Source organism: Trachemys scripta, chromosome 19 (genome assembly GCF_013100865.1).
Source record: "Trachemys scripta elegans isolate TJP31775 chromosome 19, CAS_Tse_1.0, whole genome shotgun sequence".
Classification (NCBI taxonomy): domain Eukaryota; kingdom Metazoa; phylum Chordata; order Testudines; family Emydidae; genus Trachemys; species Trachemys scripta.
In genome coordinates this window covers 3,494,076-3,509,405 of record NC_048316.1, presented here as the reverse complement: position 1 = coordinate 3,509,405, position 15,330 = coordinate 3,494,076, and the positions used below count along the sequence as shown (strand labels likewise).

General features: G+C 46.7%; 1 protein-coding gene across 3 annotated transcripts; it reads left to right on the top strand.

The window, feature by feature from the left end:
* Positions 1-2,270: 2,270 nt before the first annotated feature.
* On the top strand, positions 2,271-8,444 carry SMIM1 (small integral membrane protein 1 (Vel blood group)). Of its 3 annotated transcripts, XM_034753503.1 has the most exons (5): positions 2,271-2,429; positions 2,522-2,599; positions 5,423-5,496; positions 5,736-5,871; positions 7,118-8,444. In XM_034753503.1, the coding sequence occupies exons 4-5, from the start codon at positions 5,768-5,770 to the stop codon at positions 7,242-7,244; spliced, it is 231 nt and encodes a 76-aa protein (XP_034609394.1). In that variant the 5' UTR covers positions 2,271-2,429; positions 2,522-2,599; positions 5,423-5,496; positions 5,736-5,767; the 3' UTR covers positions 7,245-8,444. The 3 variants fall into 3 exon arrangements, with proteins under 3 accessions (XP_034609394.1, XP_034609393.1, XP_034609396.1); XM_034753502.1 differs by lacking the exon at positions 5,423-5,496; XM_034753505.1 differs by lacking the exons at positions 2,522-2,599; positions 5,423-5,496 and having other exon boundaries at positions 2,275-2,429.
* The last annotated feature ends 6,886 nt before the right edge of the window (positions 8,445-15,330 follow it).

Genomic DNA, 15,330 nt, shown 5'->3' with positions numbered 1-15,330 from the left:
CTCTGAGCATATCCTACAAGAGGATAGTACCCAACCACTGCTAGATATCACTAGTGCTGGCAATCTAAGCTTTAGTAATCAGTCTTCCCCTTCCCAATCTTAATGATAAACCACTGGGCCAGGCTCTCATACAATGTCACTGCCAACCTCCCATTCAGCTGTGCACCCTCGAACCCACCATAGAGTTTGGACCTGGAGTCTGTTCTGGCTCATGCACCCTTATCCGAATTATTCACTGAGTTCCCATTGCAAAATCTTTTTTGTTGGCGATGCACGAGCCATAGAAAACCAGCTTCATTTTCAGGTACCAAGATCAAGTTTGCAGGGCTGGCAATTAGAAAAAAAAAATCTTTTGGATTGTAAAGTGAGCATAACTGAGCAACAACCATGGAACCCCACTCTGTCATTTTTACAGAGTCACTTTTCAACTGTACCTTATTGCCATTAATAACAGCAAGCTAGAAACCTGCCTTTGTGACCAACATTTGTAACCAGTTCCATAATCAATCCTTGACATGCACACAGTTATTCCTTCTAACAGAACAGATCAAATACCCTAATATCTACTTCCCAGCAGACTTCCCCACATGCCAATTCTGTGCTGTCAGCAGGTAGCCCCAAAGCCAGTTACAAATCGAAATTGCATGTTCGTGTTTTACCCCTAACCAAGAGCCACACTTATGAATTTCCCATTGGACAAAGTTATTCCGAATGCATAAAACAGCCTCTTCATCTGTAAGAGATTTCTGGCTGAATTATGTCGCAGTAAATAAAAGGTCTGGTTCTCCAGGGCCTGGACCTTGTGACCTCATCTACACCAGTGTAAAATGGTGATGAAACGCTGTCAAATCAGGATTCTCCACTTACTTGTACCATTTCACTCCTACTTTGCAAAAGGGCACAGGGTAACAAGAGATTCAAACCCAAAGCTCTTAGGAAGGCTAAGGATGCCAACCTCTCTGCTACCGAACAGAACGATAGGTTCGCAACTCAGATGGTTGCCTCACGGTTATTTAGAAATGAAATCCATCCCCATGTGGCAGTCCCAGCCCTTTGCCTGGAGTTCTACAACGCTTGCATCCAGAGGTCTATTGCAAAAGTCAACCAGGCTAAAGTACATTTTCCTCTTCAGCTTAGCACAAGGCTGAATCTCCATGACTAACATCTGCCATTGCCCTCTTCGGTCTGATCTTTGCATGTCTACCATTGCAGATGATTAGTGAGGGATGTGCCATTGCTTTTCTCTTGAGTTTTAATATTTCTAATACAACCAAACACAAAATCAACTTCCTTTTTGCATTTCCCTGTGAACTGACTACTGATGAGAGATGCTGGACTAAGGGTCCTACATAAGCAAGCTCCATAGAACCCTGACATTGGGCCTCCACTCTGGCCTGGAGTGGACCATCTCTGGGAGCAAGACAGGAATTAATTCCTTAGGCCCCTTGAAGCTGTGCCCTCTCTGCTGAGATGGATGGTCTAGCTGCCAGTTGTAAAGGTGATTTTGGGATGCTGACACCTGCCCACTCAGTTCTGAACTGGGGCTACTGCCTCATTTCAGACAGGGCACCAGACAGCCTTCAGTTGGAAACAACAGACCAGAGCTGCACTGCAGCCAGCAATCTGGCCATGTGAAAGGGTCTGTATCCCATCAGCAACCTTCCCCCAAGCTGTCCAGTTCCCTAATCTGCACCATTAAAGACAGAAGTAGAAGTGAAGGATTTTGCTTCAGACTGATAGTGCTGACTAGATCTCTGGTTCACTGTACCTATTCTGATCTCACAACACTGAGTAAATCTGGAGTAACTACATCACATCAATGGAGGACAGAATGAGATGCTCTGGATGTAGCCCAGGAGGAGTAAGGGCTGTGTGAGTCAGGGCTGCGGGCAGGATTTCAGAATATTCAAGAGTCTCCCCTGCTTGCTGTCCAGCTCCCCCCAGGGCCGTGCACTCCTTTCACTGGAATCTCAATGCTGTCATGGCACTGAGGTCAGAATACTGAAATAAAGGACGGGCCAGGTCTAACGGCCAATGTTTCTGGTGGTAACCCTTATACTCCTTCCTCAAATCAAGTCTGTGGCATGCATTCGCCATTGCATGCACCTCATTTGCCTTCAGACGGAGTGAGGTTAAAGAATTTGCATGTGGGAACTGTGGAAGTTTTGCCCCAGCACTTTCGCTGGTTAGGTCAGAACATATGGAGTCAGCCAGTTATAGCTGGCACCTGTGTTTCTGTGCTGAAAGGCACTGAACTGATGGACCCCGCCTCCTTCCCCGCTCCTCCTCTAATCTTGGTTTAACACAACAGCACACACAGCTGTTAAAAGCTCACAATCAACCCAGAAAGGAAAGAGCTAAAGGCAAAGGGTTATTTTTCCACCAAGAAACAGCTCGGAGCGGAGTCAGAGAAGGACTTTGATCCTCAGGTGAGACCACGCTGCAGCTTTAAACAGTCTTTGGCAAACTCGCTTTTCTTTTCTGACTTCCCCCCCCCCCCACTTTTCCACCCTATTTTCAGGGGTAAAATTGTTGAAGCCCAGCTCTGCGCAGACATTAGGAGGAGAGGAGGAGTCTAAAATCCAAGCCCATTCCAGTGGTAAACTACTTTTTACTGGTTGGTTTGGGGGGAAGTGAAGAGAGGCAATATGGCTTCATTTTAAAAATCTCTCAGCCAGAAGTAATGTGTCTGCTCTAGCCAACTGGTCACTATGTTATGTGAATACACTGATCGCTGGAGAGGATAGGAGACCTTTGGAGCTGGAAATCATACAGAAGGCAGCTAGGGAGGCACCGGAAAGGAGCAGCTGCTCAACATCCCAAAGTGCAAGGATTCCCGTTGTGCTAGGTCCGTCCCTGGGACTCTAAAGGAGAGTAGGCTCCTTGTGCCACCCCTGTCACTGTCCCATTGGAAAACTGGGGGCCAGATTCCCAGCTGGGCTGCAGCTGTAGAGTGCTGCTCCACCAGCACAAAGCAGCCATATAACCCAGCAAAGTCCGGCCGTGGAATGTCCCCTGACGTGGAGGAATCCTCTTGTGGTACAGGGTGCCTCCTGCCCTGCACAACTCCCCCTCTCCCAGCACAGGAGGTGCAGCCTAGCAAAGAGGAGGCTTGGCCGGGACACTGCTGTGTCTGGCTGACAGTCTGGGATAGTCCTGCGTGGCCTCTGGAGAGGGGTGTAAGTTAGAGCAGCCTACAGGCTGCTCTAACCCACTTTCCAGCGGCCTCAAGCTTGGACAAATGCTTAAGTGGATTAAAGCCACCTTTGCCCCAATCTGATCCGGCACCACACTGATCAAAAAGGGGCAGCTTTAAAAATGTCAAAATATTTTAAAAGATCCCTCACAATATGCCAGGCTCATGCCAAGTTGCAGATAATAGTCAATGTTTCTAAAGACCTGCAGTATGCTACAGAGAGATGCACGAAGAGGCATTTAGATTGCAGAGCCAAAACTCTGAAGGGAGCTGCTGGGTCTAATCTCTAACATGGTACGTTAGCAAACACCAGTGCGATTGCTGGCACTAGCAGCCTTAGAATTTAGACCTTAATCAGGAACATTGCTATGTCAGCGAGCCAAGAACGTAAAGTCCCCTGTTTACGAAACATAGGCTAGGATCCAAGTGGAAATAATCACAGTTAAAAAGGCAAATTGAAAATACCCCCCAGGCAGCATAATCCCTCCCAGTCCTGCTCCATCTCTGTTCCAGGTCCCCTTTCTTTACCAGACACACATCAACGAGCTGCATTTCTAGTTTTCTTTGGCTGCTGCCCATAGAACCATCCTTTCTTCTCACCCCCTCTGCCAGGCACAGCTGTCTGACAGCACCGGGTGCCTCAAGCCGTGTCTCAGGAGCGGGAGGGCTGGGTCAAAAAGGAGGTGGCAACAAGGGGAGAATTTTAAAATTTCTGCAAATTAGCAGTTGTAAAGCATGGGCGTGTTCTCTACAAGACACAAATATGTGGTACTCCCAGTCTGGAAGAGCTTATGACATGAGAAACAGATAGACAAGCTGCATTGCAGGACCTAGAGTAAGGAGTAACTTTAGATAACTCAGCCTTGGCGAGAATTTTAGGTAGGCTTCATAAAATAAAATTTTACATTTCTGTAGGGGGACCTTTCACCATGAGAATCCCAATATGCTTCAAAAGCCATGGGACATACATGCATCTCTTTACTGAAGTGCAAAGACCGTTGAGGTGTGGAAGATAGCCTCTAGGCAGTCCTTTCTCTGCAGGGAGAGGGCTCTTAAGTCTTCCAAAGATTTGTGGGTGTTTGGAATCTGGACCCGAGTCAGATGCATATAAAAGATTGGATGACTTGATGGAGCCTTTCACCCCAGATTGTAGGTTTATTTGCTTGGGAGAATTGGTTTGACAGTCTCAGTCTAATTCCCAGTGAACAGGTGTTTATACATCAAAAATTATCATCAGCCCAATTGATTGAGGGTACAGATGTGGGGACCCTCATGAAAGACCCCCTAAGCTTATTTCTATCAACTTAGGTTAAAAACTTCCCCAAGGCACAAATTCTTCCCTGTCCTTGGACAGTATGCTGCCACCACCACCAAGTGAGTTAGACAAAGATTCAGGAAAAGAACCACTTGGAGTTCCTGTTTCTCCAAAATATCCCCCCAAACCCCTTCACCCCCTTTCCTGGGAAGGCTTGAATGTGACCAAGGTGAGCACAGACCAGACCCTTGGGTTTTTAGGACACCCAATCAGATTCTAAAAAAACCCAGAACATTATTATAAAGAAAAAGCAAAAGAAGCACCTCCGTAAAATCAGGATGGAAGGTAATTTACAGGGTAATCAGATTCAAAACACAGAGGATTTCCCCTCTAGGCAAAACTTTTTAAAGTTACAAATATAGGGATAAACCTCCCTCTTAGCACAGGGAAAATTCACAAGCTAAAACAAGAGATACTCTAACGCATTTCCTTGTTCTTACTTACTATTTCTGTAATATTAGATGTATTATTTCAGTAGGAGCTGGATTACTTGCTTGGTTTCTCCCTTTGTCTGCTGAGAGAACACCCACAGAGCACGAAACAAAGCCTCCCCCGCCCCATTTGAAAGTATCTTCTTTCCCCATTGGTCCTTCTGGTCAGGTACCAACGAGGTTATTTGAGCTTCTTAACCCTTTACAGGTAAAGGAGGGATTTTATGCTACCCTAAGCTGTATGTTTATGACAGGACCTGAGTCAGATGCATATAAAAGATTGGATGACTCGATGGAGCCTTTCACCCCAGATTGTAGGTTTATTTGCCTGGGTGAATTGGTTTGATAGTCTCAGTCTAATTCCCAGTGAACAGGTGTTTACACGTCAAAAATTATCATCAGCCCAATTGATTGATATATTTGGATCTATAAATGGAATCTCAGGAGTGGTTTCAGAGTCACCCATCCCCTTTTTTTTAGGCTTGATCAAAGTTCCCGTTCAAAGTCCTGTCAGACTCTCCAGGGGGATTCCGTTTTAACCCGGATAGTAATTGGTAGGTAGAGCTGTCTCACTACTTCATGCCTGTGCTTCTCATTATTCTTGACAGCTATTGATCTGGGGTCAGTAAGAGAGAGTGTAACCCCACATGGTCATGCCCAGTGTCACATCATTGACTGTAATTGTCACTTTCATAAGGAATAAAGGAGAACAAACAAGTTAGGAAACTGCATTAAGTTTTTCCTCTTGTCAAGGCATCAGCTTAACTTGTATCTGCCTTTGCCTCCTTCCTAGAGTCTTTTTCCTTCAACCTTTTCCTTGGAAGGATGCAGCCTCAAGACGCAGGTGTTCAGTACAGCAGGTGGAACGACAGTAGTCGTGATGAAGTCAGTGTGAACACATCCACTGCCGAGGTGTCGGGAAGTAAAAGGTGAGACCCCCTGTGGCTCAGCTGTCTGACAGGTGTAGACTCAACAACACACACAAGAGGAACAGCTGTCCAGAACCTATTCCTCTTCCCAAGGCGTTCCTCCTGAGCTATGGAGGCTCCCTGCAGGCCCTCCTGCCCTTCTCCTTAGCCTTAGCGAGTCTGTCAACCTTTTATCCTTCTGTGCTGGAATTAAAGAAACCCACACGGTTTGACTGCCAATGGTCAGTCAGCAGAGTAGCCCTTCATCCACCATACATGGTCCTAGAACCAGACACACGGTTCCCTAGGATCTACCAAGAGCATTTCTGCAAGGCCAACACAGATCACCTTCTGGACGATAACTGAGTCAGATCTTCCAGGATTGTCTCTGTCTCAGTTTACCGAGCAGCACAGGAACACACAAAGGTTCCAGTTGTACAGTGCCACGGATGTCAGGGAGATAGTGTCTCAGTATTGATTTCAGGAATGGGAACCAAATTTGGAATTTTTAAAGCAGAGAAATTGGGCTCTATTCACAATCTAGCTGAAGTTACAGATACAACTGGCTGCCATGTTACTATTTGAAAAGCCAAGCTGTCTGTACACAATTCTAAAGAATTCCTTTTTTCTAGCAAATTGCAAACAGTGACTGAGTGGCTTAGAGCAGCGTGATTCTTTCCCCCACTGACGCTCACTCATGGAAAGGAAGAGAAATATGGTCTCTCTCTCTCCCCCCGTGTAGACTCCGTAACAACAATAGTAACATTTATTTCTCTAACACCATTCTCCCGAACGTGTTTTACAATAAACTAGAATCACTTCACTTGCCACTAAAACCGGACACAGCAATGCTACACAACAGTTCAGGGGGTGCAATGAAGAATGTTGTGTTGAACTGAAGCTTCAGGGAAGGTTGAGGGGGACAAAGTTTAATTACTCCAGGTGGAATATGCCCTGCATTAGGGCTAAGATTTCGACTCTGAGGAGAGATGCTGTAGAATCTTCAATCTAGAATCTCCACAAGCGGTCAGACCCTGGGTTTTATATTTCATCCAAGAGATGGCACAGCCCCTCCTTTCTGAGGGCAGCTGATCACTAGTGACTGGGTGCCACCTACTGAATCACCAGCACCACTCCGGTACCAACCTGGAGTTCGACAGCAGGTCTCCCAGTCAAATAGCAAACTGAGTCAGCTCTGCTTAGTGTGTTAATGCAGCCAGGATGTCCACTGACTACAGCTGTTCTTTATCCATGTTTATCTCCCCAGAATCTACACTAAGCTGTGCACTGGGAAAATCGGCATTGCAGTTAAAGTGATTGGAGGAAACATCCTCTTTTGGACGGTTTTTGTCATTGGCTACGTGACAGGTTACTATGTGCACAAGTGCAAGTAGAAGTAACAGTGAAATTCACCGGCAGGATCCCAGGCCTGGATTTCTCTGGTGAGGTAATCCCAACCCTCCCTGTCCAGTTCCCACCCCCAATCAGGCAGGTCAGCAAGCATGCATGCAAGATGCAGGAATCTTCACTATGTGTCGTATGAGCACACAAAGGGAACCATCAGCATCAGGATTAGGGAGGTGCACAGAACCAGTGCTAGATGCAGCACTTCTTGCTGCCTACGAGAGAACGGATTGTACAATCTCAGCTGACGGCTCAACAAAGGCAAAGGAGGAACTAGAAATGGATGTGCTCTCCCTCATGAATCAGCAAAATGTGCTGTTTCCAAAATCTGTCACTGCTGCCAAAATGCCCTGTATTGCAATGAGAACAGCTTCTTGGTCCTGCGGTTTCCATCCCTACCCCTTCTGACACACCCATCAGCAGGGGATCTGGGTACCGGTTTTGCATGGGCATGTTTTCTATGAGCTTCTTAATGGCATCTGCATATCTCCTGGCACATCTGTATGCATGTGAAAACACCTGTTTTGTGAGCACATAATGGGTAGTTGTGTGAGCAAACCTGTCACTGGGCACCCAACCTCTGTTTGTGCACCTGACTGCACAATGCAGGGGACTTTAATCACAATTCCTTAGCAGTTACTGGAGCCCTTTGTTGATCACTGGGTCGACACACACACGCTTCTATCTGACTATGACTTTTCCAGGGGCAAGGTGCTGCTCCCTTACATTTGGGATCTTTCTCTTTTCAAGCCCTTCTTTCTACCCCGCACTTTACTAGAGGCTGCGAGTGCCGTGCCTGGATTCACAGGACTTGCTGACCCAACCTTTGAAACTTCTTTATGCTCCATCAGTCACGTCAGCCAGGAAGATTAAAGGCTTTTGCACACAGCTCTTCTACTAACTCCTCAGGAAGGCTGCATGCCAGCTCCCAGTGTAGTTGGGTTCATTATAAACCAGTTTGATGGGAATCTTTATTTTAATCAGCACCTCGCTGGCTTCCCCCTGCAAAGGAACCTGTTGCCCCCTGTAATCATGTTAATGTTTCCTTTAGACAGCTCTCTTCAAGGCCAGGGCTCTCACATAGCCTGTGTGATAGGATTTTCAAACTGTGCAGCAGGCATGTAAAGCTCGGTATATTTCTGCAACAGAGTCAAATTATTTTAAGCAATAAAAAGCAGATTTAAAACCAACAGGCTGCCCATGTCTCTGATCAGTGCTGGAATATGCGTCTCAATGGAAAGGCATATACAGGGGAGACCACTGAAGTGTATCTTGCTGTCTTGGACTCATTTCCTGTGACTGCAGCTTGAATAGGAAGTGTCAGGGAAATCTACTCTTGGAGCGGCCTGGGACTGTACATTATGTATTTGGGGGTCAGCTAATTGAAGGTCAAGGGCTCCCCCCAAAAAAAGTCTGGGGGGATCCAGATTCCAACTCCACCCCACCCAAGGCAGAAAGATTTGAGCTCATACCTCTTCTAAACAATTCTGACAAGAATAATTCACCCCATCCGAGCACAACCCCAGTTCCGATCCTGCAGGCAGGCCCTTAGATCTCATCTAAGATGTGCATTGATGCTTTCCCAGCCACATGTGGGACTGTTGCCATGCACACACGTGCAGCCTGTCCTGACACAACCAAGCAAAAGGGAGAGATTGATGCAGTTATTTCAGGGATTTAGTACACGAGCATTAGCCAGAGTTATGCAGATTCTGTTCTCTTCCCACCTGCCCGCCCCCGCCCCCCTTCCTCCTTGCTCACGGCTGTTTGCAAACAAAATGGCAGTAGGCCTTTGTTCTCTTCATGTCATTTTTCATCAGCATATCCCTCTCTTCTTCCCCAGGAGGCAGGGTTTCCTCAGGTACATGCTGCCTTTCCTAACTTCTGCTTCGATCCCTCTCTTCTTCCCTTATTCCTCACTGGACCACAGCCCAGGCAATGGAGCCTTTCGACAGGATGCTGAGACAACCCAGATCTGTGCTGGGGAAGGTCACACAAGGGAGAGGAAAAGCATTTGAGCAACCCTGTCAGCAATAGGTTTGCAGCAGTATTGATTGCTTTGGATGGACTGGCCCAGGATGCATCTGTGGGAGAGACAGGCCAGCCCCCAAATCTAACCGTCAGAGAAGCCACATTTGATAGCACAAACTGCAAACTAAAGCAGCACAGAGATTTTTATTTACCAAGGGGTCTGGGGTTTTTTTTAAGTCACTGGTAAAGAATGAAATCTGGTCAGCAGCGTTGGGGGCAGGAGCTTGGGAGACTCCAGGGTAACAAAAGGGAGGATTTTGAGGCAAGGGAGGATTTTGGGTTTGATATTCATTGTACTCATTTCTCAACTTCCCCTGCTGCTACTACCCACAATTCCATGTATTTCCCTGAAATAGCTTCTGCATCCCTAGGCCACTCTTATGTAGGGCTCAGAATCCTGATTACTGTGGGGCTCCCCGGGAGTTGTGGAGGGTAAAGGCTGTTTAATAGACGTATTAAGCTCTCAGATCTCCAAGCAGCTCATTCCCGGGACTGCTTATCAGAGGAGAGCGAGTCATCCCACCTGGGCTGTCTGGCAATCACTTCAGGGAGGGTAAACACCTCTGGGGTGAGTCAAACCTGGCAGTGTTGCCTCTTCTCCTGTTTACAATGGTATTGCTTAACTTTTCATCTTGGCTGTTAAAATAACTTTTCACCAGCTATCTCATGAGCAAAATACATTCCTGACCTAATCACCATGAGATCATCTGAGCAGAATGAAAGCAGCAAGCACAATTAAACCTGCCAGCCAGCAGAAAGCGTATACAAAAGCTGACATTTCTCCTCTGGCAATAGCCTTTACTAACCTGAATGAATGCTGGTTTCCTTGTTTGTCTTCAAATGTGGTGCTGCTAGAAGGGAGCTGTCTCTTTCCAAACCCAGTCTGACGCAGTTACTGGGGCCCTGAGTCGGTGCTTGTCCAAAGCGCTATCCCGAAGGGGCAGGAGCGGCAGTGTCAACTTCCCCACACTGTGCAGCTGACACCCATCAGTCAGGGGTACTTCTAGGTCTGAGCAGAGTTCAGCCTCCACATCAATCCTGTGCTCTCTCCAACAGACCACAAACAAGGATGCTCATTGGTGCTGGATGCAATGGTAGTTTTGTGATGGGATCACCTGTCCCTCCTGGAACTGGGCTCAGACCCACCCAATTGATTTCACACACAGGCTACCATGTGGTGGTAACTGTGGTTGCTGTTGACCTGGCTGAGATTTGAACCAAGCAATCTAGGGAAAAAAAGTTATCAGTAGAGGAGTGATTGCATTTTAAAACATTGTATGAGAGCACACCACATCTTTGGTGTTGGAGATCATTGTTAGGAGAATTGATGTGTGGCAAATTGAGTCAGTTTCTTATCTGACATCTACATAAACCCAGAGCAATTCCACTCCAGTATGTAGCTAAGGTATTTATGGGCTGACCTCTGCTGTATCTCATGCCTGACCGTAATGATGTGTGGAAGCAATTGTGAAATACAGTTATCACTTAGCACACACTGGTCTCACTGATGTAACTTGTGCCAGTTTCTGGCAAATTGCTAGGGGCTGAAGCAGTTTTGCAGAGGAAGGAATATCACAGGCCAAGGTTCTGATGCAACCTTAACACCTACCTCTTGGTACAGCATTTGCAGCTGTAGCCTGATAACCCGTTTATTGCATGTTTAGTCCGTTCCCCAACTATTAAAGTGGCACGTTCCCAAGGAACACGACATACTGCTCAGAAGCTTTATTGCTTAAAAGTATAATGAGTGAGCAGTTTGGCCAAACGGGACTCTGATACCCTCATCCCACTTCCCCCCCAGCTTCTGAAGGCTAAGGCTTGTAGTTCTTGTTTGTCAACCTAGTTCCCTGGTCCAGAAACTTGCTGTAACCTTTTAGGAAACATGTCTCCTACATTTCAAACATCAATTTAAACAAAAAGAAAAAATAAGCAAAAATCCCATCTGTGCGCCAGTAAGCGAGTGTTGCTAATAACAATGGCTACTGTTGTGTGACAGGCCCATTCTTGGTAATGCTACATGGTCCTCCAGGAAGATCATCTTCAACCTTGATTTCCACATACAGCAAGACATTTCCATCTAGATGCATAGTTCTAGTGCACCAATCACTATGGTATGTTGGTCCCATTTCCTGAGCCCACGCCGATATTATGTTATGTGTTTCACTGTGGATCATAGAATATCAGGGTTGGAAGGGACCTCAGGAGGTCATCTAGTCCAACCCCCTTCTCAAAGGGGGACCAATCCCCAGACAGATTTTTGCCCCCAATCCTTAAACGGCCCCCTCAAGGACTGAACTCACAACCCTGGGTTTAGCAGGCCAATGCTCAATCCACTGAGCTATCCCTCCCCCTTGGATACACTAGGCCAGCTCCTCATCTGGTACAGATCAGAGTAACGTTACTGACCTGAACAAAGCAATGCTGATTTATACCACACAGATCATTTTTTATCCCTCCCAAATCCTCCAGGTAGAGCTGAGGGGAATTATTTGTAATAAAATAACTGATAACTGAGTCTGCCTCGGCTTCTCTTTGTGAATTGTCTGCAAAGAAATGGTGAAATGTGGTACTTTTGGTATTTGAAATTGCTTGTAAACTCTTGGGATTGTACATTATTGAACAGGTGCTAATAGCTGTTTGCCAACTTTCATTGGGCTGGGGTAGTCACATGGTGTTGATTCTGTTCCCTGATTGGATAATTTATTTAACTAGCATCTTGGAGTGGAAAATTCACCAGTGGAAAATCTGCAGGCTGGTCACTCTCTCTGTTCAGAGCATGGGTCTGGGGAGGATCTAAGCATCCAGTGCACTGGGCTGGAATATTTTTGCAGTGAGACTATAGCTGATTCCCAGCAAAGCTCCCACACCAGTGCACGATTGGGATGGTGGTGTCCTGCTCCGGTGTGGGGCTCCCCAGGGCAAAGCGGCTCTGGTTGACCCGCAGGAGTCAGTCCCATATGTGCCGCATGCTGTCAGGGGCCAGCTGGGCAGATCCGGCTCCCCTGCGACAGCCCTGCTCACCACTGCCTGGCCCCTTCCCTGGCCGGCAGGTGCAGGCAGTGCCCATGCTCCTTTCTGGCCAGGTTCCACTGGCTCGGCCCCTGCCCCCAGCCGGCCGCCCCACTCCCAGCTGAGCCCTGCAGGCGAGGCTCTGCCATGGGGCACCAGCCCAGCTGGCTCTGGGAGGCCCCGTTGCTTAGCAGGGACCTTCCTCCTCTGCTCCTGGGTCAGCCTGCCAGGACAGTCGTGCTTTCACTTACCGGCTGCTCCCATGGCGGAGCCGATCCCAGCTGCAAGGGGATGGGATGAGGGCCAGAGTTTATAGTGGGGGTGCTGAAAGCCAGCGAATGAAACCGTAACCCATGTGGGTTCAAAAGCAATGTGAAAAAGTGCAATTCCCGCTCACACCACAGCTTCGGGCTTCTGAACAATTGCAAAATGCTGTTAGGTTCATTCTGACAGCACCAGCGAACTTTTCACAGAGCAACCTGGGGTGCTGCCGCACCTGCCATACCCCTAGGGCCCACGCCCATGTGCTCTGCTCCTTCACTCAGCCCCAGGCATGAGGGAATATCTGCCACGGTCTTAAAAGAAACCATGCACCCAGCAGCAGTTAGCCTAGGCGGTGAGAGGCCACAAGCGTCAGCCCTCAGGGCACAGAAAGCAAACATCAGGAATCCTGGCTCACTTTACAAGTGACCTGCACAAGTTTATTTTCCAAGCAGTAACAGAGCCCCGCAGCAGTGCTTAATTTGTGCTGGGGTGTGCCCGTACTCCTCGAGGCTTGGCCATACATATTGCCGTCAGTTATGAGAGTAAAAACACTGTTTGAACCCTGGCACCTCTTTCATTACCCATTAAGCACTGCTTGCCAGGGTCTGCAACCTCCCCCGTCGCAGGCATTGAGCGCGGTTGCCAGGCTCAGCCTGACTCGGATTGCAAGTGAGGGAGAGAGGAAAGGGGGGTAGTCAAACTTCACCTGCTCTGTCATTGCTACTTCAGTTTAGGAATGAAAAGGGCTTTGAGCAGCAGTAAAGTGCATGAGCAAGTTATGGAATTTTCCATGCCCTGCATTTACTAGTTTAGAAGATGGTATTTTGTGAAGGGGGGTGGGGTGGGGGTGGAACACCAAATTATCTTCTATACAAAAACACTACATACCACATTCCCCATATTAAACTAATAAGCTTATGCTCTAATAAATTTGTTAGTCTCTAAGGTGCCACAAGTACTCCTGTTCTTTTTGCGGATACAGACGAACACGGCTGCTACTCTGAAACCTATATTAAACTAGGCACTTGCCCAGTCAAAGCAACACTTTCTGGAGGGTGGAGGTTAGAGCCCTACATGGATACAAAATTTAGATCTGCATCCAATCCACAATCTGCAAAAATGATCCATGGCTATCCACATCCACGGATTTGCAGGGCTTTAGCTATACAATTTGGATCCACATCCATCTGTGATCCCCTAAAATGGTCTGAGGATATCCACAGACTTGCAGGGCTCTAGTGGAGGTGCTTCTACAGTAAGGAAAAGGCACCACAACTTGCCTGTATGCTCATCTCTTCTCCACCCCACAGCAATCCCTGCAGCTGTGGAAGTGAGCATTTCTGAATTGCAGAAAGTGTTTCCTTAAGAACAGGGTAGTTTATAGTAGGGCTTGAGTATGACAATAGCTCCTCACATACAGATAGACAGTATATCACTAGCCTTAATGGAGAGAAAGTGGTTTGAGTAGTGCAGCTGTTCTTGTGTTGGACTGTGATTGGAGCGAGTACTGAGGTCCCTGAACTACGTGTTCAAGAACTAGTAATGGAGAAAACTCTACTGAGAATAAGCAGAGTTTTGTAAAGTACCGCCCTAGCCTAGGACGTATTTAATAGTACAATGTAAGAGTTCCTTCATGCTCTAGCAGGAACACTCAAAGCTATTTCAGATGACGTAGACCAATTCTTTGCAAAGCCTCTATTGTATTTTCATGGGGCGTAGACATGTAAAGAAAAAACTAAGTAAACTGAAGACAAGTTTAAACTGCTCTAAAAAACCCACAGAAACCCTTATTTAACTAGAGGCTGGCTCACTGGAAGCATCTCCTCCACACAGCTGTTTACTACACAGCTGTACCTCGGGCAGGTTACATGACTTGAACAGAACAATGCTAAAGACAACACTGACATTTGATTACAGGCATCCCTCCTTTAGCTTTTCCATCTATTACGAAGATCTCACCAAAATTCAATGTGTTTTATACAACAGTGAGTGGTTCAATGACAGACACAGCCTGTCTGCATGAGAAAAACAGTTAACATGTCACCCAACAGCCTGGAACCATTAGCATGGAGGCAGTTACTGAGTTAGTAGCTGGAATTAAGACCATCCCACACAGACTGCAAGGAATTTGTTAGTTTCTCCATTAACGTTACCTGCCTGTTCAAAAAAGCTTTTCGTTATTTCACCCAGTGCATTCCATCGATACCGAGTGTGCTAATGAGACATTCCAGCTGGTGAGTCACCCTTCGGGAGCAGCTCTCTCTGTGCTGCTGGGTTAAGGGAGAGTTTGAGTGGTGCACAGCACAAGGGGGAACATCGATGCTTTTGCAAACAATAGACCTCAAACACAGGAGTGTAAGATAAATTCTGAGCAAACTCAACAGGTAGCTAATGTAATGGTTATGGGAAGGTTCGACAGTGGCTGATACTTCAATGTGAATGGATTATAGCTTCAAAATGCAGCATGATAAACACCTCCTGATGTGGCTTGCTAGTGCTTTGGTGAACAAGAGAAGCAGCATCATATCCATAGCAATATATTGGAGTAACTATCACATGAAAGTTTTTATTGCTGAAATTAAAAAAAAAGATTTGGCTGCAGTTAGATTGAAGAGTTTAAAAAAACCACAAGAGCTTACAGGGTTTGCAGTGATTCAGGTTTAGTCCCATATAAACAGATTACAAAGTAAAGTTGCATCAAGAAAAAAGACTCAAATTATGATAATCAGCATTAGCTTTAACTCTTCTCATCTTTTTATGGTATATTAGACA